Source organism: Opisthorchis viverrini (assembly GCF_000715545.1).
Source record: "Opisthorchis viverrini unplaced genomic scaffold opera_v5_375, whole genome shotgun sequence".
NCBI classification, from domain to species: Eukaryota; Metazoa; Platyhelminthes; class Trematoda; order Opisthorchiida; family Opisthorchiidae; genus Opisthorchis; species Opisthorchis viverrini.
The window spans coordinates 120,114-139,766 of NW_008752032.1; the positions used below are offsets into that span (position 1 = coordinate 120,114).

A 19,653-nucleotide genomic window follows, 5' to 3' on the forward strand; every position below is an offset into this window, starting at 1 on the left:
GGTGTTAGCCATCAGATATTACCCTTGTTAGTCATGTCTCGGAGGGACAGCTCAACGAGTTCTGGGGTCTAATTACAGGGACGCCAAACTTGAAAAGTTAGTTTGCTTCCAACAAATAGGTGGGTCGTACCCAACAAAAACAGATTTTTGGCCCTAACCCAGTTGCAGAGAGAAAAATTCCTCAAATGTGGTACCAAAAAATTAAAATCCAAGTGTTAGGCTCCGGGAACGCATAAGGTACTTCGGAAAACAAACAGTATATGATGCACGTGATACTAAGCGAGGAATTCCAATAGTATTCTGGGTGGTTTGCGTGATAATGTCTGGATAACACGGCTACCACAATCCACGTCATTGCACCTGTCTCCTTCGCTAGTAACTTTGGAAGTATCCTCACTCACCCTATAGTTGTACGACGTCATTGGAGATCGATGCCACGGCGCATCGCTGATATGGCATTTTTTGGTCTCATTCGAATTCGCATGCATTCTCCGAAAACGGATTATTTGCGACCACTAATTACTTCTTCCGATGCGCAGCCATATACAAAAGAGGGTAGTGAGATGACCACCAAGCTCGTCTCACCAAATTCGAATAAGGGAACTTAATTAGCATTCCTCCCGGTAATTTATGATGCCAAAAAAGCAGAATAGCGTTGGAAAGGCGAAATGCAAGGATAGAAATCATTGCACTTCAGTTGCTGATATAGTTAAAAGAGTGGATGTTACCGAGCAATATGTCTGCATTCGCTTCGTTGCCACAAGCATGAACTATGTAATCACACCCAGTTTAGTTTGGGGAGTTAAGTATTAACAAATAAGACTCTGTGACGGCTCATGTTTATGGTTAGTAGATTTCACTGTATTTTCTCTCTCTCTCTCTCTATATATATATATATATATATATACATAACTAGATGTGAAGTATTTTGTTCATCTTCTGAGGGAACATTGGTTATGAGAAGGTGAGGTTAATTCAATGATCCGGAGAATTCGGCAGTTACACCAAGCACCGTCCAACAGTTTTATACACCACCCAATTTTTTAATATTCAAGCGCAATTAAATGGGAAACTGTTTTATTCAAAACTCCATACGCGCCCGAGAGTTTTACCATACAGTGACCCAACATTACATAAAACGACCTGTTTCTCCTAAGAAGAACGTACTAAAACATCCCCCTCTGCCCGACTTCTCATTTTAGCCCTAATGTGTTAAAATAATGGATATGGGGATGAAATTTCAAAAGGTGAGCGATAATTTGGCGGGTTATTAGGTACTTAACAAAGCGTGAGGTTCGTAAATTGGTTTTCCGAAATTTCAAAATCCTCGAGGGGAGATGTACCACCTAAGCGGAAAGAAGACGAAAAAATCAGATGAGCGTGAGAGATGTGTTTCCAACACATTGTAAGGTAGCGGGGCATCCAGTAGACAGACAGTAGGTGGTTATGTGCTGCATGTACCCGCCGAATTGTGTTACTAAAAAGTATGAATCTACGGAGCAAATTGTGCAGTGATTGGGTCAATACAGTGAGGATACAAAACGCTCTTCCTAGTGAATAAATCTCCTGGTAGCGGTACGGAGCATACCTTTTATCTAAGTAAATATGAATGATACACAGAATACATGCTGAAAGAATGTATATAGTCTCTTCTTTTCTAGCCAGTCGTATTACTAATTCTTATTTGGTAGCCATTTGATTGACAAAGGCCATAAACCACCCCTATTATCCAAATTTATGGGTAAACGTGAGCCAAGTTCCCCAAAACTCTTTCTGATATGTAACGATCCAGGTAATGGCCCAACCCTAGGTTAGATGCAGTTAGCGTTTTACGTTGCCAATAGATGGCAACTCGATCCATAGGTTTGCAAGACTAAAAAATACTCGGTACCCACACAGTACATCCCAATGGCCATCCGTCTTTTTTAGTTTTCCCGCGGTTAGACACCGAAATCTTTCTGATATATTTGGTTTCAATGTTCGTGACCTGATCAAATGTTGTTTTACCGTAATAACACCAGCTACGTTTACCGTCTTTACCATACCTGTTTATACACGGCATGATTACATTAGTAAAATGATAAGGAAACAGCAGCAGTCTCCCTCAGCTATTCAGCATGAACTGACAGCTTCCCACGATGCAGCCCGTAGGGAAGTGTTGTACTCTCTCAGATTGTTTTGTCGACATTGCTGTTTACAGTCTTTGTAAAACGAAAAACGAGCACTTAAGAAGCCAGCGTGTGTTAACAATTGGAATAGACTTCCGCACCCACCACCTAATTTGTATGGAATGCTCGTTTTTCAAATGATCAAACTCGAGAACGTGTACTGAGCCGTTAGATAAGTCTCAAATCCAATTTAACTGGAGGATGAGTTCAAATGAACGAAGTTCCGTTGGCCATCTGTTATGGGTTGGCCATCATCATTCGCTCTGTGCCTGGGGGAGTACGAGTGGTTGTAGGTTCCATTGTGTATGGACATCGAGGTGAAAACGTATTAGGGTTGAAACGACTCAGTATGGGGTGGTGGAATGGAACCAATGGGGGAATAAGACAAGTTAGGCGCAGAAGTTATTCATTCCGTGACAGTCGTCGCTTCCACAAGTGATTGCTTGGCGCTAGCGGAGACAAGCAAAGCTAACAAAGATATGTCCATTGAATTCCAGGCTTTCTTTCAAAATGCTATTCATTCGAGCTCATTACAAAAACGACTTGAAATTCAACGAGTTGATTGATTTCCTAAGCAGTTCACAAGTTGCGTTACACTTCCAGAAGGAAAACATACCTCCCTCCCTATGTGTTGCTCTGTTCTGAAACCCTGTCAACTTGATGCAGTTTTCGAAAAACGACACGTAAATTCAATCAAAATACCCTAACAGTGAAATATAGGTATACTGAACACAAACAAATTATTGAACAAATGTCAGTGCCTATTACGTAACACAAAAACAAATTTGACGCTTTGTTCTGCACTCTTGCATTCGTGACACTGTGCTCGGGCTTTCCTCAGAAAGTTTCCAAGAGTCCTCTTTCAAGACAGAGAATATTCTGCACTGCAGTACCAAAGAGAAACACATGCCTTTTGTGATAAGTTGTAGGCGAAAACAAGCATAATATACATTCATATGAGCACATGTGAGGCTTCGTTTGCTGCAACATGATTCCCACTACGTTGGACTTTCGAAACGTTTGCTGACGGTTACCGTTTTCTGAGACAGACTGTTGAGGACTCCGAAACCCACAATTATTACAAGTACATGAGAAAAAATTATGTTCACAGCGTTGTTGGTGTGCCTTTTGTAGGAATACTCGCAGTGTAACTTGAGACTCTGAAGTGTCATCAGTAGAGCTAAATGCGCTCAAATTTCTGGCTTCCTTGTTAGCGTCCTCTTATTAGTCCAGAATGATCGGCGCCCCGTTGTAGTTAGGCTGTATTAGACTGAACGTTTTGCAAATACAAGGTAGATGATTTATTTACATGGTTATGAAAACATTACCGTGAGTCTGTTTGGATATTATGCACCTTAACTGCTCGGATAATGAAACCGAAACGTACACAGCAAGCCAACTGACAATTTCTTGAAGCCAGGATACAAAAATTAAGGCCCTCTGCCATAATTTAGCGCCGTTCTCACAAAAGGTTCACGCGGCGAAACGGTCAAAAGACTGTTTAATGCTATAGGTTCTGCGTATCACGCACACTCCATTGCCCGCTACAATCATGTGTTTGCAGCTTATCCGGCAAATGTGTATTCCTATAGAAAGTAAGAGACTTTAGTAGAAGTACGAGTTGTATGCACGTAAGATGCCAACGAAAAAAGAAGCCTAGGAGAGCAATGGAACGACTGATTTCCCCTCACAGTAAGGAAACTGAGCTATCACTGATGATGCCTCACGTATATTGTTGCGCTTGAGTAGTAAACGTGATTGACACATCATTTTGGTAGTCTAACTGACGAGGAGTCTTATGCGTTACATCCGAGACGAGGTAAAGGTTCAGATCGTCCGAATATGCAAACAAAGCAAAAGTGTGCACAGATTCATTTCTTCCTATAACTTTTCTCCACCCAGTTCGCAGTTGAGTTCCGCACTACAAAGTAAGCATTATATTCACTGTTCTCATCATATATACCATCCTCAACGTCAAAATTGTCATTTAACTCCGGCAGACGAAAAATATGTTTAACAACTTTCGTAAAGAGTGAACTCTTTTCCTGGGGAGTATCATCTGGTGACTGATGTATTTAGCACTAACGCTCACAGGGTACGTCATTTCATTTGAATGCTTATACTGGCTACTAAGTGAATAGTCATAGGAACAGTCTGGAGAAGTAGAACACAGTTTTACCCATATACGCTTGACGAGGCCACACCACATGACTACAGTCTATGCGTTCTTAGTCATGGTGGATATATTTATCGGGATTAAGATATGCAAAATCATTGAGAGTAAATGTTACACGCTGAAAAAAGTGCACTTACTTCACCAGTATTTGCAAGTTGATCCGGTTTCAGTGTTTTTACAGCCACTGGGATATCTTGACCTGTTGGTGTGCGATAAACTCCCTTCACAACGTGCCCAAAATTTCCTCCACCTGGGGTAATAAATTAGACAGGCACACTTAAGTTTAATCCCATGAATTAGCAGTCCTATAAAACTAGTGGATTTGATTAAAAAAACTGTGAGTATCCAATATGGGCAATTAAACAAGCGAGATGAAGTAACTGTCTTTTGTGTGTCGGAGAGATAAAATGAATAACCATACACAGGCGTGGATAAGGCATCCTGCCGTAGGCTTTGTTTCGGTCTAGCCAGACAACCTGTACCTACAGACTAATAACAGCTTTCCTAAGGAAACATCATTAGCCTTCTGCCGACTGGGCGAATAAGCGAGGTTGTATATATAGAGGACCGGTACCATCGCATACATAGACATTCCACAAGGAAAAGCGTGATATCGAAATCACGTAATCCCTCGAACTTTAGGAATGTTTTGCATCAACGTCTTCGAAAAACACTCGTTTATAACACTGTTAGAGTAACCAAAAAAACGTCACATTCGTGCAGTGCGTTAGTATACAGTTTCCGAACTAACTGAACATGTCACCTCTAATGGTCAACTGTATTCCCCACACTGTCTAACGTGTCGGTGATTGAAAGCGCAGCAGCTGGAACCAATGTACCCTTGTTACATTGATAAATTGTATCATCTATTAGGTTGATAAAATGAACTGAACTGAACTGAGCGTTCGTGCGAATGCCCCTAGATCAGCACACTTGTCTGGAACGCAAGCGCAGTCCCATCCGGTACACGATCAAACGTACAACCAGTGAAGCTAACTGAGATAACTTAAAATGCTATAATGACACAAATAGGTGCATCTGTTCCGTTAGACCACACCGACGAATGTGACCTGGTGGAGGATGCTATTTGCGGAGCAAGGATAGCGGACAAAAACCCAGAACCATCCGCGATCCGACGGAAATATCAACTATAACCAGACTACATGCGCAACAGACGCAGAAGGCACGCAAACAGATGATACAGTGCCACACGGAATCGACCGTGATGGCACAAAAGCATGTAATTGTATGCTAACATGGAGCAAAACAACCTTTTCTGAGAAGACAGGTACATAGCAGTATGCTCGCGTTTTTGTGAGTGTGCTAAATATTACAATATTAACTTGGAGAAAAAACATATTAACAGTTGTTTGACTCGAGAACAAGTTGTTGCTATCACAAAAACACCCTGATACAGCTTCGCGCATTGATTGTAATGCATGTGGCAATCAACAAGATTTTTCGACTCTTGCGCATTTAGCCGTATTCACCAGGTGAATTATTAGAATTATGTTTTATACGATCAGTGATGGCCATATTATTTTATATTTCTAGCGTTTATATGCCACTGGCCCCTACAAGTATTTTTACCGACTTGTTATTTCGCTCTGCTTGACAGAAGAGAAATAAAAAGCTACAAAACATGCTTCCAATGTAGAGCGAGTGCAAACACGATTTCGTATTGGGCAATAGATATCACCTAGTATCAGGTGTTTCGATGTAAGAAAACGATGAGGAATTCTTGGTCTTATAGATAAGATTATGTATGAAATGTGAAGCAGACTCTCAAAGATGTAGCGTCAGCGAGCTCAAAATGAGTGTACTGTTTTGGCAATCCGGGAAATAATTGCGGTGGTGATTTCCAGACCACAAGGGCGATCTTTTCATGGGCAACACAAACTTCAAAGAAATACTGTGCACGCCATACTATTATGGTTAACAATAATTCGTGCACACCTATGTCCTCTTCCAGTGTGCAGTCTTCGAATTGGGAACAAGTCCGTTTCAGATTAGTTGGTTAGCAGATATTGCGAGTATTTGCGCAGACTCGTAGGAGTATTGCACACGTTGTGGACATCCCGAACGCCACGACGGCCTAATCGAATTGGGTGCAGAGCTGAGATATTTTTTAATGATATGAAAGAGTTGTTTCGGCACCATGCTTCCTTAAATTCGCCAGTACGCCAAAAATTATATACCAAGGCATAGGGATCCTTGCCTCCTCATCCACTTTTCCCGCCGTAATTTTCCCTGACGTTCTTGGAGGATTGAAGAATGGACAATCAGTTAGGTAATCGCATCAATTAAAACTGTGGTATATTAACCACGGCCATCCATGGACACGTTACTACTCCGAAAAGATGTGACTGTATCGCATCATTAGGCAATAATTTATAGCCTGTTTCTATTCAGTATTGTCACTTTGTATCACGAAAACTACTCATATAAATCTTAGGTAACATCAACTGGAAACGCTTCCCTTTACCCCCACATTCATGCTGGTATCACAGTAAACCAGATTTGTTTTTTCACCATTGGATATTACATTACCACTTCGGCTTCTGTTAACCTTGTTTCCTTCTACACGCAGATTACCGTCTGACAGGAAACCTTCTCATTCCCGCGTGTTTTAAATAAGATAGCTTGAAGTGGTCGTTGAAGTCGACACATAGTTATGTTAATGATTAGATTACATTTCAACTTCGATTGACTCACTGTCCCAGTTAACCAGACCGTCAGTAATCGTCTGTTAGCTATACAAGACATTCTTCCCGATTTCCCTTGATCTCTTTGAGCCAAGTTTTGGTGGATTGTAACCGCTAGTCGGCGCTAGTGGCCTCTGTCAATGACTGTTGTGATCGATTCACTCGAGTCATTACATGTGCGCTACCTATTTCTGTGTTTTTGTTCGTTAGTATCTTTCTAACTTCCAACATATATAAAGACCATACAATAATCGCTTACTTATTCAGAATCAGCTGCCTATAAACCCATCGTGATGGTATATATCGCTAGTGAATATCACTGGCGAGGGTTAACAAGATACGCCGACCAAGGTAATTGAACATTACTGTTTAAAGCAGACTCATTCATGCAATATTTACAATATGATATTAACGTGACACTTCGTATAATCACAAGATATTCTATGATATTTTAACTAGTGTCTTATCGGTCTTCACACTATCTGTGCTGTTGTACATACTCATTTCATGTTGAAAGACCGTATGTTAAAAGAGGACGGCAGTTTTCCACGCTAACTCTGCGTTAACTAAACTGCATTTGGGAGCAACGATTGGACAAACAACTGAATAACAATAATTTTGCAAAGATTGTAATTTTCACTATGATACACCGGTTGGAATCTCATACGTGAACAGTTCACACGGTGCAGGATGTTTCCACATTTGCAGATAACCCTATTCAAACTCCCGCGTCATTGGGGCGTGAGGATTTGATTTCATCGCACTTTTTTGTCTCAAGCGATGGCTAAATAGCAATGATTCGCATCAGAAAGTGCCAAAACAATTTGTGATGCTGGGGGCACCTTAGACAGTTGGGAACAACAGGTAGTGGGACGGCTTGTGCAAGTACAAACTGACTGCTGACGTGGATTGGATGAAACATAGTACCGGTGAAAATGTCAACTAGTTCAGTAGAATTCAGATAACTGAGATTCATGAAGTAGGAGAGCGAAATGGATAGAAAAGTAACAGGTACGTTAACCTCTAGTTAACCTAAACGAAGTCTCTGATTGAGCGCACACGTCGTTCAATGGAACGCACTAAATTGGGGAAGACGGAAAAGTGACCTTCTGAGGGGAGTTGGAAGTATCCAATAATACCTGCAATGAACTTGTGTGGAAAAGTACGCACACACAGGGGTTGAACTAACACAATCGGATTTAATGTTCTATTGCATGGACCATATGAACACCTAAAACACAGCATCAGCTGTCGATCTGATGATGGAACTAACTCACTGGAACAAACATACTGGGAAGTAACGAGGGTAGGCCACCAATGAATGAAATTTCCAACAGTAGGCAGAGGTAGTATAATTCAGCGTTTAGTGGTAAGGCAAACAAGAGATTTTTCCCAAACGAGGCGCGGTTGGATCGCCACCATTTATAATCTCAGACACTACTTTACGCAATATTGTAGTTTTCGATTTACGAATACGGCACTCACTGAACGAGAAAAACCTACAGGAAATAATAAACGATCTTCCCCGAAGTGAGTCGGCTCAACGGATGATGATCACAACAAAAGGAAGAATCAAATAAAGCTTACTCAGCCTGTGTGGAGCAAAGGAAATGGAGTTGGCTGCTCAGCTCAGAAAAATTGAGGTTGCGTTTTTATATCTCACTTGACAAGAGCCGGTTAGTTTTAAAACATCAACTCGGACTAACGAAACTGCCAAAAGTGCAGAGTTAAATTGTTTACCATGCATTATGCCAGTAGTCGGAACACATTAAATAATGTGTTGTCCCCCACAAAGCAAACTGCATGTTGTTTGTACAAGAACTGTCTGCATGGAACATTTTATAGACGACACGACTAAGTCATATTCGAGTCAAAGTTGGCATAAAGACAGTCTGCAAGATTCTCAAACATATGGAAATAAATCAAAGCCCGGGCACTAATCAAAAGGTGCTTACCGCAAGTCGATTTTGTAAGGAATTATAGTGCTACGGGAGCTCGTGTTCATCAAGTTGGCTGTCACTCAGGGACATGATCATATACATATATGTATATATATATATGTATGTACATATATGTATATATATATATGTATATATATATGAATGTATACGGCAATTTTTCCTAACGGTACTTTGATGAAAGAGCCCATCCAAGAAGGGCGTCTCGGGCGGAACTCATCTGCTAATTGCGCAAATCTACTAAAAAGGACGAGTTCAGCGGTTAGTGTAATTAAATTATATACACCCATCTGGGTATATTACTCATTTTTGGGCTGTCGAATCCATAGAGAGTAAGGCTTCAAGACTTCCAAGATTCCTTTACGCGGCAACACCAGCTGATTAATGGTAATCAGTTTTCGCCCTCCATCCGACATACTTAAACTCTTAGGAACTCAAGTTATATGTCCAGGTGCACCACTCCTCACATTTACCTCGCCAGCTCAGTGATTATTGTGGCCCATTGGAACGAAAGTAAGTCACTATCCGTAAATTATAACTTTTGGTTCGTCAAGCTGAAAACAAGGGACAAACACTTGGTTCTATGGTCGGCAGCTTTGGTATTCATATAACTCAGGTGTTCAGTATTATCATTAACAATGAACATAAACAGTAGGCTTCCGAAGAACAGACCACTCCTCGAATCCAACTAAATCTACAGTTCCCAAGTATAAGGGACGAAAGACCTGGAAGTCGATGGTTGGCTGTCATGTCCCCATGAGGAATGTTGATCCCATTAGCAACACTGTATACTGATGCGAATTACAAAACTCAAGCCTTGATATTGGGTAAAGTTGAAAAAAACCTTGAATCGCAGGACAATAATATCTTAATCCTTCCAAATCGTTGGCCTAGACCTGTCCGTCGAGGGTGACATAACTTCGGGGACATAATGAACGGTTAGTTATGAGATCACGCCACGTCGCTGTTCCAGAATTTGTTAACAGAGCCAGTGGGTTGGGGTAGTTTGGAGGGGGAGCGAGATGGCTCAAGTGGTTAAAGCGCGAATTTACTGACCGGAAGGTCCGTGGTTCGAACCCGACCTCCGCCACTCGACTTCCCCTTTCTAGGCTTGGGCAACCTGACAGTATCCCAGCCCTCGTGCTTCCTTCGGTTGGCATGGCAGCTAGGCACCGAAAGGGCGTTACAGCTGAACGATTATTATTAGTTTGGAGAGACTTCAGCAGCGTAGTTTCCAAAACAAAATGAATGCCCCTGTATAACGTCACACCTCCCGCTGTCCAAAGCGAGTGGAACTGAGTGACTGTGGCACGACTGTAGTGGCAAACCTAACTGTAGATTGTGATATTATGCAGGGATGTTCATGTGAGCCCAGCTGACGTAAGCAATGCATCATGAGGGGCAAAACTGACCGACTGTGACACGGTTCTCAAGTATGGCTAAACTCCATTGGCGTAGTTGTTGCAGCAGAACGAACTGCCGATCAAGTTATGCCATTCCATTAAACGGGACGCCGTTGACACGTGTGCCAAGGAATGCAAAACGGGTCCATGGTATCGTTTACAATACAGTATAGACTGTTGATTCAGGCGTTAGAACTCGGATAGCCAGAGGGATTTTAACTGATTCACTGTGGAGTAGCTGCCAAGGTAAAATGAACGAATTGTGACGTCAGTAACATGAGTAAAGCAGCAATTGACAGTTTCATTGAATTTCATGGCAAAAAGGTAACGACTGGCCCATCAGAAGTGGTGAGTGGACCGAAGGCCATCCAAATGCCTTATTTGGGTGAGATGTAACCTTCCACAACCACTCCAATAAAACCTTCCAGAAGGAATGTGCCAGTAAGAGATATATCGACATTAAGGTTAAACCAAAAGTCCATAATAACCCCATGAAGAACATCCAAAACACGGGCAATGCAGTATACGCCAGAAAAAACAACAACGAAACGCGCATTCTCGGTTTTCCTCTAGCTATGATGAATCGGGTTGGCAAACATTCTTCCAGGAGTGCTCTGATCAGACGACGCCATTTACAATAAAAGCAAATCGAACCTAGCATATTCAAGGAAAAGATGTAGATAAACTGGCAACACGAGTAGCCTGACAAAGTGACAAGTAATGTCAAATGCACTCAACAATCTCCTAGTTCCTTCAAATTATGTTCCACCTGCGAAAAACATTAGTACGAGCAAGTGTGGGAGCTAAATCATTGATACCAATAAAAATCGAAATATGTTTATCTGTCCATTGTAAAGTAAATCATAGAAACTGCAGCTATCTGATTCTTTTATCCACGTCCATCAGTGCCCTGCGGAGAAATCTGACAAATATGCGGTTTAAATTGTGTGCCCCCAAGACAGTACACTACCAGGAAGGGAAGGTTGGTCTCGAGTCCGCAGACTCTTCGACAGCAGTACCATACACCTTCCCTGACACAAAAAAAATCGCCACTCAACATAGGGTTTCGGTTAGCTTACCCAGACGTTCCTTAAGTATCACACTATGTGAGCTCAGAAGGAAGGTGGATGGAGGCAGTTCGTCGTAGATCATCTGAGTATTCTCCTGGCACATATCCTGTGACCAAGGGCTTCGGCTAAAACTAGATGCGCGACGACGCTGTTGGTGAGAATTAGGGGCACAACAAGCGGCGGAGAAAAACGTGGACACGTCTGGTGAATGAGGGCCCAGAACTGTCGACTGACTTTGGGAGATAACTGGGGAAGCGACGCCTGGACTTGGGGTAAATTGAGGGGCGAATTGGGGAAGAAAAGGATTTGTACAGCATGTGGGTGGGAGCGGAAGCGGGGGTGCAGCAAGCAGCACACTGCATCCACTGCAACTGGAACCGCCACTGTTTGTGGGAATAGAATCTGAAACACATGGGATTTAACCAGTCCATATGAAGGCTGAGGCTCGAAAATTGATGGGCAAATAGAACTAATCAATTATAGAAGACATTCACTACAAAGATTGACGAAGAAGCGCGTAATACCGATTGACCGATTGATGCGGTCAACTGGTGACAGTTTTTCTGTGGTGTCATTATTTTGTTCGTTAGTGGGAGGACACAATTGTGGAAACATAGGCACCGATAACCTCGCAGGTCACCGGAAACGATGAATCAGGTGTGTGATCAACAGCATCGACCTGTGTGGCACGCAGTCTAGTGTAGGAATGCCCGAAAGATAAAAATTGCTGCTACAGTGGGCTCAGTGGACGCCCACTTAGTGAAAAATGTTGATTTCCGCTGCAGTTGGTATTCAATAAAAAACCCTCGCCTGAATTTTTTCCTCAAACGCGTATCCAGTGAGATGTCACCTATAATCCGGTCGGAAACCGTCTAATTCCATGAACTTAGAAACTTGAAGTGATATTTCTTATGTTGGTGCCATTCGCTGTTGCTGCGACAAAATAGTGACAAGCGGAGCGTCATCCACTATGGACAATGTTGTACCATTTGTACCACTATGAATTGAAACTGTCTGTAAAGTTGAGATAGAATGAGCAACCTATGCAGCTGGGACCAGGTCTGCCTTATACATCATATTATTCAACCAGACAAACCACTAGGGAGAAACATGAAATCCCCTTAGACAACGGATGTCAGCAGCATTTTGATTAATTTTATTACTGGATTTGGTTGTGTTGTATGAGAAAATGCAATTGATTTTGACAGCCCAATGAAATGCGAAATCCCAAGAAAGTACTACTATTAACAAGCAAAGGGACGAAAATACGGCAAGTGAGCATATGAACCCATTCAAGCGAGCTGCAAACACAAAAGCATCCTAATGGCTGCCGTTTGGGAGAGTTCTATCCACGACATAGGACGCAGAATGGAAGGGTGCTGCAGAATTCCAAACTAATGATTCGGTGGCCTCGTCAAGATGAATTTACTTAAATTAGTGTTCAAGTGCGAAAATCTCGCTGAGCACAGCCACAGGTGAAAGATATGAGAAGGTCGCTTTCCGGCTTAAAAGATCAGCAAACCAGCATTCAGGTCTTGGAGTTCTCAACCTTACAAGTAATAAAATACAGTCTATGATTCCTAAAAAAATTGTTGCAATGAAGGAACTGAGAAATTTTGACTTCTCTTCCTCCAATTTGGGCTATTTAACGTAGACTGGTGCTCCACTTGAATCTTTAATTTGAATCTGTATAGTTGGCTGATACTGAACAAACTGAACGGAACTGATTCTGATGATCTACAGTTTTGGAATATTATCCAGTATCAAGACTGATCCCTGAATGAAACTCTTTCATACCTTCATTACAATCTGGTTCCTCCCAAGGACTGTCTAAAATTGGAGGAAAGTGTAACGACTGTGGGGGTGCTTCGTTCGAGGAGGTCGTGGTTATACAAGTGTCGTTCAGGGACCGGTCAGACCCGAAATTAGCCAGTTTGGTTAGGGAGTCGGAAATCTGAGTGGTACTCTGTGGTGTATTCGATAAAGGACAACATGAAGGGGGCGACGTTTCAGGCTGGAGGATTGAGAGACGAGTAGTTTCTCGAGTGGGTGGAGCAAATGCACCGGAGACGATATTTGCAATCGCCTTATTCACATCGGCTGTAGCCCGTCCAACCGGAGGGTCACCGAGTCGAACTGGTTCTAAACATTTCGGATCGGCACCACTGTAAAGAACAAGGAGCAGGAGAGTGAGAAAATGAAACAAAATCTATCCATTACGGAGGAAAAAAGCTAGTTTAAGAGATCTTTGTCAATTAAATAAACTACAAATGCTTGAATCAATCAGATAAGCACATGGGTCTACCCGGGTATTCTTCGAAACATATCCTTAATTCACTGTGAATTGAATAAGTGTCCGATATATTGATCTCTTACTCTCCAGCCAGGTTTTGGATACGCCGACCCGCTTGCTTCGTCAGTGGATAGAGAAGAGTCGCTACCATACTTCATGGTACTGGGAAAAATCTATCTATCAGATCCGCAACACCAGAGACGGTTAACCCTGTTAGCCCTATAAATATTCGAGGTTTGAAAATTCATGCAAATGTAGACTCGGCGCATGTGAGGACATTTTTACCTCTGCATCAACTCGTGTACTAAAAGTGATTTTTCAGTCATTATGCTTAAATTACCAAGACAATAATCGCTACACCTCAAAGTTGGCTACCTCCTATATATCATCAGCTATCCGATCAGGTTCATCAATATCTGCGTGATACTCTGATGCGATTATAAATTTATGGTATATGCACATCACACTCTTGATGGAAAATCAGTAAGCGACTATCTTTGCTCGTTGCTGGGAATGGTATTAAGTGGCCCTTGTTCAAGAATGGATATTTTAACTCTTGTGGACCGAGACAGTATAGCATCAACCGACAGATTATAGACAATCTCGTGGGGATAGGTTTGTAGTCCTCCGAACAATTCTGGTCCGTTTTGGGTCTATGTATTACATGTGTTATATGTGTTTGCGCGGTCGGTTAGTCGTCGCCTAGGAGAAAAGTATCAAGGTTCAAATGTTTTCAAAATGAAACAGTTTTTACGATCTGTTTCCATCATCATACGCACCAGATAGATGTCGAAGGGCTGCTCAATTTGGCCTGAAAAAAATTTTGCAAAACTTTGGGAGGATCCACACAAAAAAGCACTAGCTTTTCGCGATAGTCATGGGTTTGCAGCTTAATAGGAATTACTTTACACGGAAAAGTAGTGGCAGCATAGGAAAACTAAAATAAATTCTTCACGAGTTCTCAATGTCTACTCTTTCTCCCCCTCTTCATGTTGAAGGACAGGAACCCTTATAAAATAACGATAAAACGGACTGAAAAACCCATGCAAAGCACTGTGCGCATGTGCTTCATACCTTATACGGTGGGTGATGGAAGGTGTTTAATTTTTTGCCTCTGTTTATTTATTGCGATCTGAGGATATACAAGAACGAGTAATAAGGCCGAAACACATGAACCGTTTTTTTTTCAGCGACAGTTTAAATCGGGTGCTGAGAAAGGAAGCGAATAAAATATTGTCTTACACAAAGTCCGTAACCTAATCGGAGAGCTAGGGAGCTGAAAAGGGAATTTTCAGCATCGACGAAAGTGGCACGCACAGATTCTTATTTTTGTGGGAGATTGGCCATTATCGGACCAGTCAAAAAGGCTGGGTTTCATTACTTAAAAAAAACAATTTTCAAACTACAACGGCACAATTTTAAAATCTTAGCGAGCCTCGAAAGTTCTGAAATTTTTGGTGTTTTATTCACTGTTCCTTCCGTAAATTCCGTTTCCTGGTGTCCTATTGGTTGAAATATTAGCCTGATGGCCAGGCGCAGAAAACGGTCCTCATTTGTTATAGTCCTACTTTTAGTGTGTTCTGCGAGGATATTTAAATGTGCCGAAACATTGGTAGCTCAAGCACGGTTACTGAATGGCAAAAAGGCCTGTTCGACGAGCCCGATAATTGGCTCCCAAATATCTCCCTCACCGGTGACGAAACATTTGTGGATCCATTGTTAGGCTTTAAGACCAGAACAATAGCCACTTAAAAGAATATGTAGCCTCGATATAGAAATTCACTTTAGCTAAGCAATTTGCATAAGTTCAACATCTCGGAGCCTAGTTACAATGTAACTCTGAGGTTCCTCTGCAGAACTTCTGTGCTTTGAGCTGCATAGACACCACGCTTCCCAAGTAATCAGGCTCACAGTTGGACAAAAAACTAAAAACAAGTGAAGCGGCTTGCTGCAGAATTCCCCTGTAAATAACGCCGAAGACCACCACCTCCACATTCTCATGGCAGAACTGCAGTCGCGGATGAAGCCGACAACCGCATCAGTTGACTGACATATGATATGACAAACCTACACGTACTGATCAATAATGCGTTGTTTATGGACTGCCCTAGAAAGCTACCTGCTTGCTCGCCGTTTTTGTTCCTGATAGTGGGTAATTTTCGCCTGTTGCTCAGGCCTTTGATTGTGGCAAAAGAGTAAAGGAGAGTTGAAGATGTTTGAAAGACCGTTCGCGGTGCCAAATGACGCTACTGTCGACGTATCCGACTTCGTCACTTTGCTGAGCGACAGCACGGATAGTGGATTGGTAGAGGTGCAATTTGGAACCGGCGTAACATCTGCCAACGGGTCTGCAACTGGTGTCGTTGGAGTAAACGGGGACGGAGGGAACGGACTCGTATCAAACAGGGCTGATGCGGACGCAATGCAATTTGGTCTATCTTCCATGGCTCCTGGACCACCGTAGCCGTTCGATTTGGTTTTGAGTAGATCAGTGAGAGGACAAAAAGGAACGGGACTGGACGCCGTGTCCTGATTTTACAGTGCAAATGAAAACACAAGTTGACGAGCGTCATGTAAAATAAATGAATGATAAGTCTGCTTTCGTACGCAATATATGTCCATACCATCAACAGTCTCCATTAGAGTAATCGTGCTAAATCACTTGACCAAAATATTCTTTTCAAACAGGGTGCCTGATTTTCAACACATTTATCAAACGAAATAAAAATTTCAGCGTATGAACACAGTGAATTTTGGTATGCTTATTTTCCTTCATGAATAACGTACAAGGCTTCTATACAAGCCCCAGATTACAACTGACTATGAATAGGTTTCTTCGGTTTCAGTTTATTCATGAATGTGACATACTCGGACAGAGACATATATAATAAGACTGCACAGTCGGATTTTGTCGAACATGCAAATGTCAAGCGATAGGGCACGGCAGTCCTGTACACGGCAGGACTCGAGCTTCTAAGAAAAGTAATACGGGATAACGGCTGTCTAAACCAATCACTTGGCTAACAAAGAAGCTTAAAACGAAGGGATGAGAAGGCAACTCACGAATTATTGCTGCTGCATGTTACAGCAAAGAAGTGAGACATTTAGAGTGTACTTTCGGATTTTTTTACAGCGAGGCTTTCAACTTGATCTTGTTCATCAGATAGGGACGACCTCCCTCAAGTCCCTCCTCGAAACGGTAGGAATCAGAATGCAGACCGCCTTCTCTGGCTTGAGATTAAACCGATTTGAGTGTACCGTGAGAAACAATAGAGGCACTAATTTAGCAAGCTGTTCTAAAAGCTAGTTCGACCACGATGCAATAAAGTATAGTCCGGTGACTGTCTTAGAGAGGACCTTGCAGCTAAGGGGAACTGATCTTGATGAAGGATGACCAAAACGATTTCTGGCACCATTTATGAAGTATGGTGGACTTAGTTGACTAGGGTGCTTGTCTTTGTCTAAAAGAGCTCATTTTTGGGGTTCGAGGGTGGAATTGCGCGTGTGTAAATGAGGAAATAACAATACCTATTTAGAGCCAGCCAGCTAAAGCAAATAACTGGGTCGACTCTAGTTTTGCACCTTAACAACACCCCAACGCTTCCGTCCCCATCTTAGAGATATTTCAAAAGAGCATGCTATTACGTTCACCATCCTGTGTCAAATTAAGTTCACTAGGGTTGCGCCGTTTGGGATCTAAAAAGGGAACAGTAAAGTTTCTTATACCTCAAGGTAGGTTTTGTCTTTTAATCTGCTGACCGAAAGTATTTTTAGATGTCCATTTGGTCTGGCAAGGGAAGTAAACCCAACGGTAGACAATGATGCTATAATCGCCGTCGACAGAAATCATTTTTGGTAGAGTGAATGCGTGAAAGTTTCAAGAGCTTGGGAAATCTGATCCACCAATCATTCGCAGACTGCCATTTGGGTGACAGGTTTGCTTTTCAGCATAAAACAGAGTCACAAGATATAGATGAATGCAACACGTCTTGATTATGTGCATGGACATTCGCCACAACTGACCTGCCAGTTTCGTCTAAGCGAAACTGTTCCGACCACAGATGTAATTTTTCCCATAGACCTATATTTAATTCACCGCAGATTGATCTTTGTGCACAAGGGAAGGTGGAAAACCAAATAATTCCGACGTCTGTCAAATTTGCAGATGAGTCCAAAAATAGAAATGCAGAGGAGGTAGAGAAATTCTGTTTGACGGACAGTTTACATGCATCAATTTTTCAAGGATAAGTACCGATGACGGCTTTGCATTCCCGCCTAAGTGCATGTGTCTATCAAAAAATGAATGGTAAAACTTGTAATGCGCGATTTGACCTTCTGTCCACCTACTTGTTTGTAATAGCACTGACACAACTACCGAAGCATAAACCGAAAGTGTTTTGTCGTTTGAGTTGGACCTCACTGCTCTAATCGTATATAACTGATAAAAAGCACGTTCAAATTACAACTTTCATTATTTGAATCCTTCCCACAGTCAACTACACACATTCACTGCGGGCAAAACTTCGTAAACCCATGCTAAGGTGCTGAGAGAAATATGACTACTCTCATAGAAAAACGCAAAAAACGTTAAGTCGAACAAAAACCTAGCCTAAACATGCCTTTCCCTGCAGATGCTATGTTGAGAGGTGGACAACGATTGATGATCCTCTCCAAATTGGACTTCCAATAAAGTCATTCGGGAAAAAATCACTCATGGAAGAACTCTCCACTTGACGTCGATATCAACAAACCTGGTTGCTGGCCAGGAGTCGCGTCACGTTGGGCCAGTCAGCAAATGAGATCAGATCCTGTTTCAACTTTGAGCTATCAACCAGGGATGCCTCACCCGCACCGTTGGAGGCGGCAACCAAGGGAGCAGAGGACAGGGATGGTAATGACTGGCTACCGTTCCAACTGCTCACGGCGGACGACATATTGGTTTGAACCGCGCAATCCTCCTTCGGAATAGTAGTCTGAAGACAGAAACAACTTATCGTTTAGTCAAAGGATAGTTTAAATCAAATGTCATATTCAGAAAGTAATTTTACTTGTCCAACGAAAATATGGACAACCGATGACACGTGCTTACTATGCAGCTGAGTATCTAAAAGTCAATTTTCCCTTTCTTTTTCACTAAAGCGAACTAGAAAGAAAGGTGTTTTGGGTCGGAAACGAGAGAGTGATCCTATTACCAAGCGCAGTGGGGCGGGATGGCCCAAGTAGATAGAGCGCGAATTTACTGACCGGAGGGTTTGGACCCGACTTCCGACTCTCCCTGTCTAAGCTTGGGCAACCTGGCAGTATCCCAGACCTCGTGCAACCTTCGGTTGGCATGACAGTTAGGCACCAAAAGGGTGCTACAGCTGAACGATTTCTTTTGTCAAGCGTGGTTATCAATAGAGTGGTATACGCAAAAGGTAGTTGGAGCCTTTAGAGTACTTCATTTTCGGTAAACCCATCGATTGGAGACTACAACGACTGTTCTATTCGCTGTCCATTGATGACCGCAATGAAATTGCAAACATAATGTTCATCGAAACAATGGCTTACCCCGCAATTCCAAGAAGTTCCTAGTTTTCAAGTCCCAATTTGTGTTCCAAAAACTGAAACTAAATTATTTTGACGGGCATCAAAGCGCATTCCAATGATTTTTTCCCTGTTGAGAACCGGGACCAGTTAATACGGTGAAAGTCACCAAACAGATACGGAGAGTACCGAAACGCTGGTACTAAATCATCTGCGGTTTCTGAATAGTGTTCATCTCACCTATCGAGGATAACTAATCTCGACGTCTCTTCAAATTTCATTGGCAGAGATGTACTGATGAATTTACACATGAATTATATTGCTTCCCAATTTCCTTGTCTAGGGTTGAAACAC

General features: G+C 42.2%; 2 protein-coding genes across 2 annotated transcripts in view; one reads left to right on the forward strand and one right to left on the reverse strand.

The window, feature by feature from the left end:
- The window catches only part of T265_10496 (hypothetical protein), a gene marked incomplete at both ends in the record, with an annotated part of 84,104 nt that overhangs the window by 12,518 nt on the left and 51,933 nt on the right, over positions 1 to 19,653 (reverse strand). The window contains 5 exons of the mRNA XM_009176881.1: positions 4,482 to 4,594; positions 11,490 to 11,882; positions 13,278 to 13,645; positions 15,893 to 16,302; positions 18,525 to 18,746. Coding sequence (XP_009175145.1) covers positions 4,482 to 4,594; positions 11,490 to 11,882; positions 13,278 to 13,645; positions 15,893 to 16,302; positions 18,525 to 18,746 — 1,506 coding nt within the window. The remainder of the gene's footprint in view (positions 1 to 4,481; positions 4,595 to 11,489; positions 11,883 to 13,277; positions 13,646 to 15,892; positions 16,303 to 18,524; positions 18,747 to 19,653) is intronic.
- On the forward strand, positions 17,747 to 19,189 carry T265_15165 (hypothetical protein; the record flags this gene model as incomplete). Its single annotated transcript, XM_009176882.1, has 2 exons — positions 17,747 to 17,836; positions 19,058 to 19,189. Coding segments are annotated over 2 exons (222 nt in total), but the record flags the coding sequence as incomplete, so codon positions are not given.